Source organism: Pollicipes pollicipes, unplaced genomic scaffold (assembly GCF_011947565.3).
Source record: "Pollicipes pollicipes isolate AB1234 unplaced genomic scaffold, Ppol_2.1 Scaffold_6052;HRSCAF=7182_pilon_pilon_pilon, whole genome shotgun sequence".
NCBI lineage: Eukaryota > Metazoa > Arthropoda > Thecostraca > Pollicipedomorpha > Pollicipedidae > Pollicipes > Pollicipes pollicipes.
Genome location: NW_023596805.1, coordinates 873,753 through 891,192, shown reverse-complemented (window position 1 = coordinate 891,192; position 17,440 = coordinate 873,753). Strand labels below are relative to the sequence as shown.

Sequence of the window (17,440 nt, the reverse complement as noted above, 5' to 3'; positions counted from 1 at the left end):
AGCGCCAAGCGTGCGGAGGGTATAAAATATACGTAATATAGGATCTTCTGAGGATGCGTCGAAATCGGCGGTAAAGACATGGACAAGTTTAAAATATCGAGACATGTATGCACTGCAGGATTCCAGTCATCACATACAGCCTCGGGGATTAAAAATGAGGTCCTCTTATGACTCGCCGTTGTTCTAGCCACTCTTCTCCCCTCTGGTCATTAAGGGTTTGGGTAAATACGTTTTTGAGGAAGCCAAAACCAAGCCTCCCCCATAATGATGGTGCTCTGGGATTTAGGACGCGCCGGCTACAATGGTCTTATAGCACTGAACCAAGTCTTCTCCTTAAGGCTCCATCGATGGATTACCTTTCACCACACCGCTCAGAACATAGATCTACGGCACTGCGTGACAACACTCCTGATACACCCCGCTGACCAGACCCAGGTCATCTCCAGCGTCACCTCAGCCGTCTTTCGCCACCGGTTTCAGGCGTGCCTAACCTACAACCGGCGGGCTGCTGATCCACCGTCCTCTCACGCGAGACCCTGGCGCGACCCCGCGGGATGCCCCTGGCGGGTGACGTGTGCCAAGGGTCTCGCAGCGCATCCTGTGTCCTCCGTCGCTGCAGTGCGTCCTCAGTGTCCTCCGTCCTTGCAGTGCGTCACCAGTGTCCTCCGTCTTCGGCGTCGTCAGTCATCGGTGTCCTCCGTTTTCGTTGTGTCCTCAGTGCCCTCTGTCCTCGGTGTGCGTCCTCAGTGTCCTCCGTCCTCGGTGTGCGTCCTCAGTGTCCTCCGTCCTCGGTGTGCGTCCTCAGTGTCCTCAGTCCTCGGTGTGCGTCCGGCGGACAAGCTGCTCCCCTGTCCGTCATTCATAAAAAATGGTGTAAGGGCACTTCATTTTGATTGAAAAGGAATGAGTGTAATTATCTTTGTATTATTCGGTGTCCTCGTCCTTGACGTATCCCGTCCTCGGTATGTGCAGGCGAACGCGCGAGACAAGGAGGCGTGCATTCGAGTGGCTCGCTCCGATCAGTTTCGTCGTTCCCACCACGTCAACAAAAAGCATACATTGCAAAGTCGTTTATTTATATACACATTTAATCTCTGTGAGTGCTATATCATATGCTAATTCTGATACCAGGAACTTTATCCGACACGACCACTCAACCTATACAAACAACGCGAGGAGTGTCTGAGACAACAGCGAGGAACACGGCTCGGCCAATAGGGACACAGCCTCCGAGGCGCGGGCCAATCAGCAGCCGCGTCAGAACCGCTGCGCCAATCAGTGGCCAGTCGCGGAACCGTCGCTCCAATCACACGCTGGGATAAAAGGAGCGAGCTCCGCGCACGCGCACGAGGCCGGGGCCGGCGATAATTCACCTGGTGACCAGACCAGGAGGCACCCGAGGCCACCGAGCATGTCAGCATGGCTCTCTAGCCCCCTGGCTTGGGTCGCGCGGGGGGTTGGAGGGGCGGGACGAAGTCACCGTTAAAACGTCAACAGAAGCCACCAGGGCCAAGTTAGCGGGCGTTTGGACAAGATTGCACCAACAAAACAGAACAGAGCAACACGCCAACGTCAATCCAACTGCAGACGGAACTAAAATCGAAAATGGAGACAGAGTCGACGGGCGCCGCGGCCGTGCAGTCCCCGCGCCATCGCGCGGCCGATAACAGAACTATCGTTGCGCTAAAACCCCGCCAGAGCGGCGCTACGTCCGGCGCCGAGATCACACTCGAAGAGAAAATGCTAAAAAGTCGCTGCGCGCACGAGCCACGCCGTGCGCGCACGGCCGCCGCCCGCCAGAACGCAACGGCCAGCCGCAGCCGCCCTCCAGCAATAAATAGTCACTCCATACACGTACACGTTTATACACGTCGTATTTACAAAAACGTAAACTTGAATCCATCAACACCTTGTATAATAATTATGACACGGGGCGTCCTTCCACTGATTGTTCACCGACTAGCTCACACTGGCGGCCGGCTGGCGGCCGTTGCCATGGCGACCGCGGCTGGGGAGGCGGCTCGCAGGGCTGGCTCTGCGGCTCGGCCGGCGGCCCGGGGCCGGGTGACGAGCCTGCCGCCGGCACCGGGGTTGTCTGCGGGCACAGCGGCGGCAGCGGCGTTAGTCAGCGTCACAGCACAGGACCCGGTTCGAATCTCAAATACGGCAAGAGTTTTCACTGGCGATCTCGCGGCAGGCACAGCGACAACTTAACACGCTAGTGGGTTTGCAGCTTCAAATGCCATGCAACAATATATCTCTTGTTGATCTGATCCAGGATTTTCGTCACTCAGTAACAGGGTGAGAGCTGAGGAGAGGGAAAGGTGTCCAGGATCGGGACATCTCACACGCACTCTCAGACGCTCCTCTCCATACACCGCCATAGGCTCAGTGCTACAGCATCCTAAATGTACGGATGGCGTGAAGTAGGGTGGTAGAGTATGTAGAGTCAAGTCGTCCATAGCCCTCCCCCCCACATAACGCGATATTCCTTGCGCCTATGTTCGGAGCACTTCTCACCGTTCGCTGCTCCTCTGGTGGCGAAGGCGGGGCGGCCGACGGCGCCCACCTATCGGCGGGTTGCAGCTCGATGACGTCACCGGCGGTCGGCTGCTGATTAGCCGGCGGCGCGGCGCCACGGTCGATCTGCACCACGTGCGAGGCTTGCCGCAGGCTGAACCGGGGCGCCAGCTGACTGGCGGAGCTGGCAGCAGCGGAGAGCGATGTCAGCAGGGTGTCATCGGTCAAGGAAGGTCAAGAGGGGGGGGGGGGGGAGGCGGGTACCGGGCATGGGTCGACCAGCCCGCGCAGCTGGCGAACACGACCCATGAGAACAATGCCATGAGCGATGAGTGGAGCAATACTGTGCACGGATACTGGCAGTGGAGGAAATGCAACGTTTTATGCGTTAGTGTCCCACACCAGAGTATGTTTATAATTATTACTAGTAACCGCCCTGAGCATGGAAAGAAGGCCCCTCCCCTTTCGGAAGCAAACCACTGGCAAACTGCCACGAGACAATGACAGCTATGCGAGAAGAAGCCTGATTCTAGATGTCGCTACTGGCGCACCCACCACATATAGGTGGCACCAACCGTCTCTTTCCCCGTATGCTACATGTGCCCAGTGGCGTATCACTGCCGTACGTGATTCATTCGCGCTCGACTTCTCCTCGACGCCATTCAGAAGCGCCGTTTTTCGCAAAGAAACCACGAACATTCCAATCCAACCCGGCTGAACGAAGCAGAACGAAAAAATCCCGCACCAAAATCACCGCAACAGCCGAACCCAGCCGAAGCCAGTCCAGCCCGCCCATCCGCACCAGGTCCAATCCACACTTCAACCTAACCCAAACCGGACAAGAGGCCGATCCGAACCCACCCCGCCAGCTGAAGCCCGCACCAGCACCCGCGGACTCAAACCCGCCCTGAGCCCCGCCGACGGAGCTTGCCAGCTGCAGCCGAACACGGCCGAACACGGCCGAACGCGGCAGAAACGCGGCGGAACGCGACGGAACGGGACTGAACGCGGCCAAACGCGGCCGAACGGGACCGTACGCGGCCGAACGGGACTGAACGTGGCCGAAACGCGACAGAACGGGACTGAACGCGGCCGAACGCGGCCGAACGGGACTGAACGCGGCCGAACGCGGCCGAACGGGACTGAACGCGGCCGAACCCGGCCGAACGGGACTGAACGCGGCCGAACGCGTCCGAACGCGGCCGAACGGGACTGAACGCGGCCGAACGGGACTGCCCGTGGCCGAACGCGGCGAGGCGGCACTCACGCCTGGGATTTCCTGCGCCGCTTGCTCCACACGTAGAGCAGCCCGGTGAGCAGCACGCAGACGAGCAGGGCCACGCCGGCGCCACCCGCAATGCTGGCCGTCTCCAGGATGGCGTCCCGCGAGCCTGGCGACGGTAGCGGCGGCGTCAGTTGGCACAGAGGCGGCGTCAGTCGGCACAGAGGCGGCACCAGGGGGAGAGAAAGGGGAGGCAGAAGGCGACGAGAATGAGCACGAGAGGACGCGGGCGTCGAACAGCGAAAAGGCGCAACAGCGAACAGATAGAATACTTTCAAGCGGGACCACAGGATCGAAGGGCGGGAAGACAGTGGGACCACAGGAAACACCACAGCAAAACGGCAAACCAGCGCGAAAGAGCGCGAGACACCGCTGGCGGCAGACGGACAGACAAGCCAACGTCGGGGAGGGGGAAGGGGGGGGGGGGGAGAGCACTATCCGCCTCGTCGTCAAGCCGCCGGCCGCCCAGCTGACCGTCACACGGGGCCGGCCGGGCGCGTGGCGAGCATCGGTCACACGCCGGCGCGCGGCCGCCCAGACAGTTCAGCGGCCGTCGCGCGGCGACGCTTCACGTTCGGGCGGCCGTTGGCGACACGGCGGCGAGCGCACGCCGTCGGGCACGAGCTGGTTTAGTGACACACGCGGTTACGCGGTCCGCGGACGCTGCGTCAGTGAAGCAGCTCGTGAGAGAGACGCGTCACGAGGCGCTGCAGACGCGAGGCCGGCGCGCGCGCTCTCGCCAGAGTCGCGGCTCCGAGGCGGCGGGCCGGCCCGCGTCCGCAGCGCCCCGTGGTTTGCCGGTCTACCGCTAGGTGTCAGCAGTGAGGCGGTGCCCGGCTGCCGGCGGTGGGCGGCGGGCGTGAGCACGGCCGGCGCCCGCCGCGCCGACGGGCGTGAGGGGTGAAGCGTGACCAGGCGGGGTGACAAGGCGTGAGCACCCACGGCCTGGGCAGCGGACGGACCGCACCACATGAAGCACGGCACCACACACCCGCGCACAAACACACGCCAGACGGGCAGCAGGGGCAGGCGATGGTTTACGGCAATAAGCGACTAGCGATGCTGAGCTGAACTGGACTGAACTGAACTGAACTTCCACCCGTAAAGCCTGAAGGCGGGTGAGTCATCATCGTGAAGTCGATGAAGATGATGATGGTAAGTGAGGTTTTGCGGCGCGCCGACATCTACCACTAGCATCAGAGCGCACGAGTCGAAAGACTCAGCATCGGAAGCCAACGGGCATATGAGCTGGTCGCCAGACGGGCGACCGTCGTCCATCGCCTGCCCTCGCCGCGCCCCTGTCGCCCATCCCAAGCGCCCGCCCTGCCCCGTGCCGACGCCGGCGCTCCTGTCTCAGTGAGTGTGAGTGAGACGGTCGCGCCATCTACCTGAGCCGCGCGCGCAAGGCGGAGCCGAGGACAGGTGGCGGACGGACGGAGGCGGGTCAGGAGAGGTCACAGAGGTCGCCGGGGTCGCCACCGCCGCGCGACCGGAGACCGCCCCCGGCCGGGCAGAGGTCCTCTCGGGGTCAGTCGCCGGGGCGACGAGGTCGGCGGAGGTCGCCGCGAGGTCGGGCGGGGCGAGGACGAGGTCAGCAGAGGTCAAGGACGCGCGCGCCTGCAGCGAACGGCGACTCGAGGGCATACCTGGCCGACGCAGATCTGGAACGGCACCGGAACGCGACGTGAACGACGGCGGAACGGCAGTTCCGCGGAACGTCGACGAAACAGAACGGAACGGCGCGGAACGGAACGCAAAGAAACACACCCCGACGACAGGTCGCCCAGCAACAAGGACCGCCGTTAGCGCACTAGACACGCGTACCACACCAACCGCCAACTGTGTGCGTCACATGACTTCATCGCAATGGGAGCGCCCCACCGAGACTCCCCCAACTCCCCGACACTGGCCGACTGGCTCCCGCAGTGGCCAGCAACCGGACATATCATCCGAGGTCGCCTCCCCATACTCACGGGAGTAGGAGCCGTCCAGGTCCTTGAATTCGCACCGCTGTCCCATAAAGCCGTCTGCACACCTGCAACACGCGGGAGCACACCGTTTAGCTCTCGGGAGAGACGCGCTCCCGCGCTCTCGCTCCCCGGAGCGGCGCGTCGTCACGCGGCGTCCTCGGCGGCGACGGACCACGACGTGAGGACTGAGCGCGCCACGTCACGCGCGCACACGAGGAACGCTTGCACACGAGGACTCTTCACACAGCAGCCGCCACTGCTCCTGGAGCACCGGTTGACACAAACGCAAATGCACGGCAAATGACTGGCTCAATAGCGCCAGGGCGCAATGCAAGGAAAAGCTGCAACCAACGCCACACTCAACCGTACAGCCACACCCGCGAAACACCGAAATCGACCACACAGCCACAACCAGTCACTTTCCACCCCGCCACCGCACCAGTCGCGCAACCAAAACTAGCCACCACCGCACGCACCTCGTACCACACAACCACAGCCACCCACAACCAGCCCCTACCAGCCCACCCGCAGCGCGCCGCCGCAGCCGCCCTCGCTGCTGCCGCCGCCAGCGCCAGCGAGCGCGTCCGATCCGGCGGGCGGGCCTCGGCGGCGATCGCGGCGCGATAGGCGGCGGCCCTTCCCACGGTGCGCCGCTAATCCCTTCGGCGCGGCGCATTGTGCGACCGGGCCGATCGGGCTTTTATTGACACTCGGACGGCGTCGGAATCTGACGGCGCGGCCCCGGTCCGGCGCGCGGGGCCCTGGCCCGGCCCGTCGCGCGGAGCCGGGGCCACCAAAGGGGGGGGGGGGGAGGGGGGGCTCCGCGGTGGATGCCCGGCGACACCCAGCAGGCTTTCGAGAGCTTGCGCGAGTGCGGAGGCTCGATCAGACTCGCGCCAACTCGTAATGCATGGACGCTGGGTCGACTGCCGTCGCGGTGGTCATGTCCCACAGATGGCGTTGTTTTTGGTTTGTGTCGACGAACACCTCCGTCTCAAGACATCGCCGTCATTCGCCCGTGCTACTGGGCGTGGCCCCCTCCCCACCCCGTCGACCCACGCCGGGTCAGGCGACTGTGACCCCTCCCCGGCGGCCAGGGTCGCGCATAAATCGGCACCGCCACAAAAACGCCGGCATCGGCAGCGCCACGGCGCGGGGCGTGAGGGAAACACTGGGGCGCGGATTAGCGGCCACACGCGGCGCGCGCATTTTTTGGCGCGCCGCTCTCGCGCTGAGGATCGGGGAATTCAATGGCGCGAGGACTTCAGAGGCGGACGCCGGCGGGACGGTCCGGACCGGCAGGACACACCCTGAAAAAATGCCGCTGGAGGAGCGCGCCGGCGGCCAGCCACGTCACGTTTTGAAAATCGCTCGGGCGCACGACGATTTGAACTGGATTCTGTCTACGCGACACCAGTGGACCCCAAGAAACTCCACATTTGAGAGGGACCCGACTCTTCAAAGACTAGGAGCGTCCATCCATGTTGCCCGCCATTCAAGGCACACTGGATGGCGAATTTCGACGGCGGTCGGGACCTACATCAGCGCACGAACCGCTTACTGCCAAACAATAACGTCTGATCCTGCCTCATCAAACACGAAACCACTTAGACAAAATCGCGCCAGCGCCAAAAATCGCGCCGGCGTTGTGCGGTTCATCGGTTCACCACGGTCGTCATCGCACGCGTCTTGGCGCGGAAGCCGTACGGTGGTGAGCTGCGGACGCGGCGGCGCCACGCGCTGACGGCTGTCACCGCACCGTCGAGCTCGGCTCGGCCGGCCGCCGGCAGCGACCGGACCGGCCAGGGCTCCACGGAGCGCCTCGTCCTCCACCGTCGAGCCCAGCTCCGAGCGCGGCGCTCTAGCCCGCGCTCGATGGAGCGCCCCTCATCCTCCGCCGGCGAGCCCAGCTCCGAGCGCGGCGCTCTAGCCCGCGCTCGATGGAGCGCCCCTCGTCCTCCGCCTAGCCCGTGTCAGCCTGACCCAAGTCAGCCTGACCCGTGTCAGCCTGACCCGTGTCACGTGACACGAGCGGCGGTGACCGCCAGGCCGGCCGACTGTCCCGGTTCGGCAGCGCCAATCCAGGCCGTGACCGGCGGCCGGCCGCCGGAAAGCCGCGTGCCTCTCGTGCACTGGCCGAATTCCGGTCCCGCCGGCGTCCACCCGGCGACGCGGCGGCGGCGGCGCGACGGTTGACGCGCGCGCACTGCGAGCCCACATGCACGTCCACACGCACGCACACGCACGCTCGCCGCGGCCCCGCGTCATTAATGACTGCACCGCACTGCACAGCAGTGACGGCGAGCTTCCCGGCACAGCACGGTGGCGCGAGGACTTATCCCGCGCCTTTCAATGCAGCAACACGGGGCTGATGTCACATTTCGGCACGCGGCGGCGGCAGGGAGGCGGGGGGAGGGGCGTTCCGCCGGCCCCCATTAATTCGCCGCCTCCGTGCGCGCGATGACCTGCCGCGTGTCGACGACCCCACCACGGCGATCCAGAATGGCCAGTGTCGGCACACAATGCATGCGGCCTGCGCGCTGCCAGTCGCCTAACGGGAGCGCCGCGGTCTCCTCGTCGGGAGCGCCGCGGTCCCCGCGGTCTCCTCATTCCTCTGCGCCGCATTCGGACCCCGATTATCTCGCCGCCGTTCGCCGCCGTTCGGATTCCGCGCGGCGCCGAGCGCTGCCGGCCACATGCCCCGATTTGGGCTCTCGCGCTTGTCACGACCGCGTTCACCGTGCTCTCGCAAAAAGCGAGCACTTCCCATGATCACCGCATAGCGTGCTGAGATACAGAGATCGGCGCATGCAGCCCTACAGAACAATGCAGTATCTCCGGCAACGGGGACTTTCTAGGAGTTCCGCGCGGGTAATTTGATGCAAAAACCCGATGCAGCGCGGTCGGGTCGGCTCTCATTTACGGTGGTCTACAAGGACAGGGTCGACCACCGCAGGACGCGGCCGGCACAGGCGTCGTCAGCACACCACATGAACACTCGCATGCAGCGCAACCCACCCCGCGCCCGAAGCAGTCATTGCACGGATGTAAACAAATAACAGATGCGACGTAAAAACAGCATGAAACGACATCATACGACGACGCAGACTTCATCACATGCGTGGGGGGGGGGGGGGGGGGCTGGGGCACGACGCCATTTCTTCCGCTTCACTTACCTTCGCGGGGGTCCAAAATCATGTTCACGCAGCCTTGGTACACAAGAGGGCGCCTTCAATGAGCGACTCCGCCCCTTAGTATCCCCCTAGCAAGGGACCGTCAGCACTCACTCGCAGTTGTAGAGCGGGCTGTGGCCGATGTTGACCTTGAAGCAGGTGGCGCCGTTCAGGCAGTAGTGCTCCTGGTACATGGCCGGGCAAGGCTGCGTCTGGAATGTGTACGGCCGCCGCGTCGACGGCGACGGGCTGCGCGGCCGCGGATTGGCTCGCGACGAACAACACTCTGCGAACGGAGAGCAAAACGAGCCGCGTCAGCCGGCGGCGAACACGAGCTCCGGCCGCCGGGCGGGGATCGGGCGCGAGGGACGCCGCTGGAGCGGGCCAAGGCGGCCGGGTCGAGACACAGATGTTTTCGGGTCGTGAGGATAAGACACACGTGTCTCCGGGTCGCGAGGACAATGTGCTTTTCGGGTCGTGAGAACAGGAGGAGGCATCGTCAGGTCAAGACACAGATGCAGATGGTGGAGATGCAGATGCAGATGCAGTCAAGACACAGATGGTGGACATTTGAAGTTGGGGCGCGGAGAACGAGAGGCGTTGGCTCAGCTAGCCGGGCCGGTCGGCTTCGGTAGGCCCATGCAGCTGACTGAGGTCAGTGTTAGCACAACGAGCAACGCCAGCGGACGGCGAACAGGCTCGTAGTATCGCGGTGATGGATGCCGAAGGACGCCAAAGGATGGCGTGCAATGATGCACGTTTTTGCAGGTTACAGAATTTAAACCATGTGCACACCCACCCACACCCATACACACATGCATGTTATATATATATATATATATATATATATATATATATATATATATATATATATATATATATATAATCATGACCAGCCAGCATCAGGAGCGACAATCTCCAGATCGCGTGAACAATGTCTACGGCATCTTTCCAAACGTGTTTCTCACATGAGTCAGCTAACATACCCCGGTACCGCGCAACCCCTTCGCCACCAAACCAGGAAAGCCAGACTAACCGCCGAAAAAGTCCGCGTCACCGGGTGACTACCTCGCACTTTCCCGCTTCTCGCGCGCGGAAACCCTGCCACGCACACCGCGGCCGGTCGCAAAAAAGGCGCCGACCGCGACGGATCGTGTGGGGCGGCACGCGTCCGCATGCACGGCCGGTATTCCCGCCGCAAGCCGTTTTCCCGCGCGCCGGCTGTCGCAGGCCGGCGCGCGCCGCCGCCCGGCAGCGCGGCCGCATTCCACGCGGGATCGGACACGCCTGCATTGGCGTCATTCAGCGGCGACACCCCATTCAGCGGCGACACCGCAGCCGACCGGGGCCGCTCGTGGCGGGCGCATTCCGCCCGCCCCATTCACAAATCGACATTGTTCATTCATCATCAGCGGCGGCGGCCGGCGTGACCGGGGTTTCCGACGGGGCGCGGCGGAGGCCGCCACGGCTTCCGAGCCGGCGGCCGCTTCCTTCCACCGCCACGCCCGCTCTGCCGCGCCAGCTTCCGTCGCGCCGCGCCGCCGCGTCCACTTCCTCCGGGCGCGCCACGCCCCACCGCGGAGGACCCCGACCCGTGCGGGGCGCGCGCGCGCGCGCGTGCACCCATCCCGGGGCACCTTCGCCGGCGCAGAGATCCGGTTCCTTCCGGCCGGCAGCCTTGGGCGGCGCGGCCAGCGAGGCGGCGCGCGCCGGATATTGCGCCAGTGGCCCCTGACCAGGAGGACGCCGCGCGCGCCGCGCATAGCGACGAGGGGGTGACGGCGCGTCACAGGTCAGCGCCGCGACAGCTAGCGACAGGCTGGCGGCGCGCCGGGTCACCGCTAATGGGCACAACATCCTGTGCGCTGCGTCGGCCAAACAGCGCGGCCTGAGGAGGGCCCCGCGGCCGCGCCAGACGGCACGTCCGGTTGCCGCGGCGCACAGTTAGCCCCGCTTCCTGCGCAGCCGGCCCTTTAAAGCGGACTGCGCCGGCGCCGAGTCCGGGCGGGGCGGCGACGTCAGCCCACGGCGGACGGACTTCGCTCCAGGACCCCGCAAAGTTGGGGGAGGGCCTGCCCCACTCCCCACTCCACGTCCCTTGGAGCCGCGATGTCATTGACACAGAGCAGCAATCCAGCGCGTTGCGTGGCAAGGCGACTCAAAACCCTGGACGTCCAGCTGTCCAGTCTTTGGCCCACGGTGGAGCCCCCGCCTGACTCAGACGGGGCAGGTGATGGCGCTCTGGTGGGACGGGGCGGGGCGGGGCGGCTGCGTCAGCTCGGACGTGACCGGGCACACGGAGTCGGCGCCGCGCCCGAACAATGCATCCGCCGCATCGACCAGCGACCAGACACGGACCTCGCCGATGACGAACCCCGCCGGCATGCCTCGACTCTCACAAAGCGTGCGACTCAACCGCTGTGACGGTCAGCGGGGGCGGCGATGGCGGCGCGGAGGGGACGAGCGCGACGACCCCGACCTGGGGGCGCCCCACACCGCGGCGGCCAGCGCCCGCAACGTCACCCAGTCGCCGGGGCGAGGCGCCACCCGGCCAGCCCGAGGTTGTTCCCAGGGTCGCAACGTGGTGGCTGGCCGATTCCCCCGGGGCCACGGTGCGACGCGGCCGGCGGAGGGCGCCCGTGACGAGCCGCTGCCGCCGGAAGTTGGGCGGGGGCGGCCGGAAGCTGCCGCGGCGCACCGTGTGACACGTGACCTTGCGGCCCGGCCCGTCCGCACACCACGTGACCAGGGCGGACAAACACTGAGCGCCGCCGCGGCCGTTGCCTCGGCGTTTCCACGGAACAAACCGGCCGGCGCCGGCGCCGATCGGGTTAAACATCGTCTAGACGCCGGGCCACGCTCCTGCAGCGCGATAGTGCCGGCGCGACGCGGTCCTGAGGGGCGCGGCGATGGTGGCGACGGGATGGCAGCTCCTCTGTTCCCCAGCGGATCGAGCGGCTCCTCTGTTCCCCAGCCGATCGAGCGACTCCTCTGTTCCCCAGCGGATCGAGCGGCTCCTCTGTTCCCCAGCCGATCGAGCGGCTCCTCTGTCCCCCAGCGGATCGAGCGGCTCCTCTGTTCTCCAGCGGATCAGGCGATCGCCGATGACGAAGGCACGTCAGGTGATCAGAGATCAAATAAATACTCGGGAAAAAGCATGGAACACTACAGAAAACGGAACAGGCCCGGCCCTGGTACAGTGGGCACCACCTAAACCTGGCCATCAAGGCCAGGGAACAAAGGGTACGTTCGGTCCCTCCGCGGCAGCGCACGAGCCCGTCACTAAGCACCCTTCCTCAACGAAATGGCAGGGTCGTGCGCGTCACGACAGGCGAGAACCTGAACCGGTGCCTCTCCCGCTCGCGTGCCCTTTCTGTCCGTTCCCACACTCCCCGACAGCGCCTTTCACACGGGGCGCCCGAACGAAGGGCACGCGGCGGGGAACAAATCCCAATTTTTCACCCCATATCACTGCTGAAATAAATGGCTCCACTACAATTCATGACGTCTGAAAACAGGTGCTGGGAGCACCATGTTTCGAGTAGCAACTAGGACACCAAATGAAACATACGTGCGCTCATTCACTGGACCTCGAAGAAACGCTCATTTAGGCACACGCACAGCACCACGACCAAAGCCTCGCAAGCCCGCGGCGCCTCCTCTCCAGACTGCACCGCTCCCTGACCCCGGCGGCTGGGCGCCGCACGTGCCGCACGCGCTCGTGACCTGCCCCGACCCGCGGGTCGGCCGAGCCGGCGCCTTCCAATTAGTGGCGGCGCACCCGGCCGCGCCGATTTGCCGCGTTACTTCCAGCGATCGGGTTTCGCCGGCGCGCGCCGGCGGCAGGTGTGGCCGCCCCTAGCCGCCCGCTGGGCGACCGGCCGGCGCGAGGGACGGCGCTGGTCGGAAGGAAGCCCACTCGACTTCACGCCAGGCATTCGACAATGGAAAATAGGGCAATTAGACGCCGGGAGTCGCGATCAGCTCGTTATCGGCCCGCCCCGCGTTGCCAGGGGACGCTCGGCGATGGCGGCCCACGCGGGGGACGCCCCTGGAGTGTCCGTCGCGCCGCCTGGCCGGGCGCGCCGCGGTGTCCGCCCGGGATCGGTCGTGAGCCCTGTGCTGTTTGGGGCGAGTTCGACGGACGAGGCTCGGCGGCGGGCGGGACGCGCCGCGTAATGACGGGGCTACCCCGGGCCGTGACCTGGTGCTCTTATGCGGGCCGCGTGCGCTCGCCGCCGCCGATTCCGCGGCGCTGTCTTTGATCGACGTCAAGTTACGAAATCGGCACAGTCCACCGCCGTCCCAGCCGAGCTTCTGAGGTTTGATTACCGGCTGTATTACCAGCTATATTTTCCGAACGTGCGCACATAAAATACAGGAGTATGCACGAGTCAAATGCCTGGCAGTGTCTTACTGCGTGAACTCCCCGCGGGCCGCAGTAACCTGCGGCCCGCAGATACCCGCCGGCGCCGGCGGTGACGACATTGCAAGCTCGAGAGAGGGCATAATCAGATGTACGCAAGATCGGCTCGGTGCTTCTAATACGGACCTTTCTCTCGTTTCGCGTGCACCGCCAAATGAAGACGGCCAGTTCGAAAGCGGACCTGACCGGCAGCTTTATCAGCATCCACAAAGTGAAGAGGAGGAGCAGCGGCAGTGCTGTTCTCGATGCGTTTCTTACCGCGAAACGGACAGGAAATCGCGTTGCATGCTGCCACATTTTGACAGCTCAGAGCCACGCTAGTCCGTCCCGCCCCTCCCCTTCCAAGCCTGCCCAAGCACGTCTACGCGGTGTCTCAGGCCGCGATGCCCGCCTTTCGTCCCCCCCCCCCTTCCCCCACCAGGAGAACCCTCACGTCGAGACATGTCCTCCCGGGAGCAGTTCAGCCCCCCACCAACAGGTGGCGGGCCGCTCGGTTTGCAAAAACGCCGCCGCCGATCGTCGGCCGGCCGGCGGCCGGACGCCGTCACGCGCCATTAGTGTCGGCAGGTGCGCCGCCACCGCCGCCGCCGCCGCCGCCGCCGCCGCAGAGTGCGCCCGTGCCCGCCGGCGGTGGCCAGGGGGTCACGAGATGCCGTCTGGGGCTCGCCAGCCTCCGTCGCCGACGGCGGCCGCCCGCTGCCCACAGAGGCAGTCACCGATCGATCCGGGGCTGGACGCGCTGGAGTGTCGTGAGCTGTGTGCCTCCGCTGACGGCCGGCGACAGCGACAGCAAGAGATAGCACCCGGCCGCACCCGTCGCGCCGTCTTGCCACCAGCGCTGAGGGATCGCTGATCTGATCCGATTGACTGATCGCGGTTTCTGATGACCGTGGCCAGCCCGAAGCCGGCGGTCTTCATCAGCGACCGCTTGCGAGGTGCCGCGTCAGTTTCAGCCCGATGAGAAGTCCCAAATCCTTGGCCGACTCTGGTGATACTGGATGGTGGGGAAACTTTTTGTGGAGCGATCAGGCGCAGTATATCCTTTCTGACTGGAAAACGTGGATTAAAGTAAGCAGAAGTGCTACAGTATCAGAGTAGATTAAGCCGGCTTAGGCTTTGACGCAGGACACCCGTATTGTTTTTTACCGACTTGTTGGTGCACTATTGAAGCCCCTCTGATTGATCAAAGTGCAAGGGCATCAGGAGAAACCCACTGGCGTCGTGTGGCCGAGCTTAACGCCTGCACACCGAGCAGATACTCCTGGTTAACAGGTCCTCCTCTTGGTACCTGACAGGTACTCCCCCTGGCACAGGTACTGGTCACCTTCACCGCTGGTCAGCCAGGCGCGCGTCATCCCGCCGCACACGCCGGCGGCGGCGTCAACGCGCCGCGAGCTGCCCGGGCTCGCGGCGTGAGCTGAAGAGTCCCGGCCACTACGTGTAGTAAGCCCCAGCCGCAGCCGTCGTCACTGTCACCGCCAGACAGCTTCACCCGTCACACTGTAACCTATACCTGTCACACTAACACGGTCACCTATCACACCACGACCGTCACTTGTCACACTACGACCGTCGCCGTCACATTACGACCGTCACTTGCCGCACAGTCGCGCTAGTCCGGCATCCGCCGCCGGCTGTCTGTTGCGGGCGGGCTGAGAAGCCGGCGATCCCAGACAACACCACCGGCGATCCCAGACAAGCCTGCGTGAACTTGGCGCCGCCGGCGACGGTGCCAGCGGCTCCAGCGGCTCAGTTTGTAAACCCCGCCCGAGCTGCGGTAAGCTCAAACAACGTTCGACCGCCGGCCGACTCATTTATAAGCGCTGGGACGGGAGGCGGCTATAAGCGCTGGGGCGGGAGGCTGATTGGGCGCGACTGGTCTGGATTTTCGCCGGCTAACAATCCACTGCTGGTCCGCCGGTCCGCCGGTCCAATCCCGGCGACACGCTGTTATTCGAATCGGCGGGCGCGCTCCGTCAGGCTGTGAAGCTTGCGTTTATCATTCTTCGCATCGAGTTCTAGGGGTCATTTGCAGAGCGCTTGCTGAATCCCACCACCACGCAAAGACGAAAGATAGCGACTTGTACAAGTGCTTATAACCATCTACAACTTATTTCGCCCGGATCTTCTGGTTCCGACCACCGACTTGGGCATGTTGCATAGGCATGTTGCATGCACTACGACGGCGTGATGGTGACACAACGATGCACGATGTTGCAAGCGAAATCGTGAATGCCACCAGCAATCAGCTCCAAGTCGCAGCTCGCCGCTGCAGATTTAAACAGCTCCCGTCGTGGTTGGGCGTCCAGCCGGGAACAACCTTGAACTATCTACGTTCAGATTTCGCGAAGCACCGTCACCTGCGCTACAGCTCCACTGAGTGTCCGACCACCAGCAGCCCTGGCGAACGATCCCAATGGGCGTTTCTCAACTAATACGGATGTTAACGCTCAACTGATGTGTGGATGTCAAATTATTCGAGACGCTACATGCCGCGCCCTACGACATGCGCTCATCCGCCGCAATCCGAGACCCGCAGACGGCGTGCCCGTTATCTAGCGCACCACTTCCGCGCAATTCGATCTGTCCAGCCCCCAAACACCGGGGCAGCGCTCCGATCGGTGCCCGCCGTCTGCTGCAGCCCTGGAGGCGGCGCCGGCGCACGCCGCCGGGAGCGTGCAGCCCCGCCGACACGGGTGGCCTCGCGGGGACCGCCGCACCGGCCACGCTCCTCTTCCCGATTACGACTGCCACGCTTTCACGTCCCCGTCGACCGACGGCCGGTGGCCGCGGCTCGCTCAACCCGTCCAGGCCAACGGCCACCGGACGGCGGCGGCGGCGGCGGCGGCCGGTGCAGGCCGCCGCTGCAGCCGGCGGCCGGCCGTGACCCCGGGGTCAAGGGGCACCTCCGCCGCGCCGATACGCCACAGCCAGTCTGTCCAGCTGGCGCCCCCAGCTCGCCCGACCGGCGGCGCCGCGCTGCGAGCCGTGAGCGCGCCGCCGGTACTCAGTCGCGCGGTGGCTGCCGCGTCAGACGCGTCCGCCGGCGCGCCGCGAGCGCGCATCACAGCCGCCGCCGCCGCGCGTGATAAAATGCGCGACCACCTCACCGGGCCGTCAGCGGTCCGCAAATCGGCAGCTGGCATGCCAGCTATTCGGCGGCAGAATGCGGCCGCTCCGCCGACGACCGCCCTCTCCGGCGTTTGTCGGAATCCCTGCAACGTGCACTCTGCAGCCCCCTCGCGGGCCAGTTCCCACGGGGGCGAGCCGACGGCGTCAGCCGCAGCGCCCATCGGCGCGGCGCCGCCGACGGCGCCTCGCCGCATGCAGGGAGCAGCGACCGCGTCACGCTTCACTTCGGCCTCACACCGCCCGATGAAGTCGTTCGGCATGATGACCTCAGGCTAACGACTCCCACGGAACAGATCACCGCACCGGTTCTGACCTCCACCACTCTGCACTGTACAGAACGGGCGCGCTGCATGTGTTACCGTTTTACACCGCATTGCGCTACATCCGCATGGGATATGAAGTGCACCGGCCCACGCGGGACCCCACAGCAGGGCGGCAGCGCGCCACCCCCGCGCCGCCGGCCGCTTCGTTAGGGCGCGCTCGCCCCAATTATCATCAGGAATCAATAGGCATGGGCAATTTAGCCCGCCGGCGGGCAGGTGCACGGGCAGCCGCGGCGAGAGCGCGCGCGCGCGCGCGGCCGGCACTCAGCTGCCAGCGCCAGCTGCGCGGCCGCCAGCAGCGGAGCCGCGGCGCCGCCACGACCGTCACCAGGTGCAGCGGCGGCGGCGGCGGCGGCGGCGGTGGCACGCGACCGGCGCCCGGGGCGGTCACGTGACCGTCTGCGCGCGCGCGCGCCGCCGGCGGCTGGCCACTGGCCGGGGTGACGGACGAGGTCACGTCAAACGCAGCCCGCTCATTACCCGAATTATCAATAATCCGCCGCCGCCTGCCAGCGCCGGTAGGGTTGGCGCACGTCGAAGTGCGACTGGCTAATTACGCCTCGGCCAGGAACCATGGAAGCCAGATCAGAGCAAAAAACGCCCTTTCCACCGGA

The 17,440-nt window shown here is 64.9% G+C and overlaps 1 protein-coding gene across 1 annotated transcript in view; it reads right to left on the bottom strand.

The window, feature by feature from the left end:
* Positions 1–1,057: 1,057 nt before the first annotated feature.
* LOC119104628 (atherin) overlaps positions 1,058–17,440 on the bottom strand; it is a 34,471-nt gene continuing 18,088 nt past the window's right edge. The window contains exons 2-7 of the mRNA XM_037228344.1: positions 9,060–9,231; positions 5,776–5,837; positions 5,449–5,463; positions 3,788–3,911; positions 2,521–2,704; positions 1,058–2,095 (exon numbers count right to left, since the gene is read on the bottom strand). Coding sequence (XP_037084239.1) covers positions 1,922–2,095; positions 2,521–2,704; positions 3,788–3,911; positions 5,449–5,463; positions 5,776–5,837; positions 9,060–9,139 — 639 coding nt within the window. The 5' untranslated portion in view covers positions 9,140–9,231 and the 3' untranslated portion in view covers positions 1,058–1,921. The remainder of the gene's footprint in view (positions 2,096–2,520; positions 2,705–3,787; positions 3,912–5,448; positions 5,464–5,775; positions 5,838–9,059; positions 9,232–17,440) is intronic.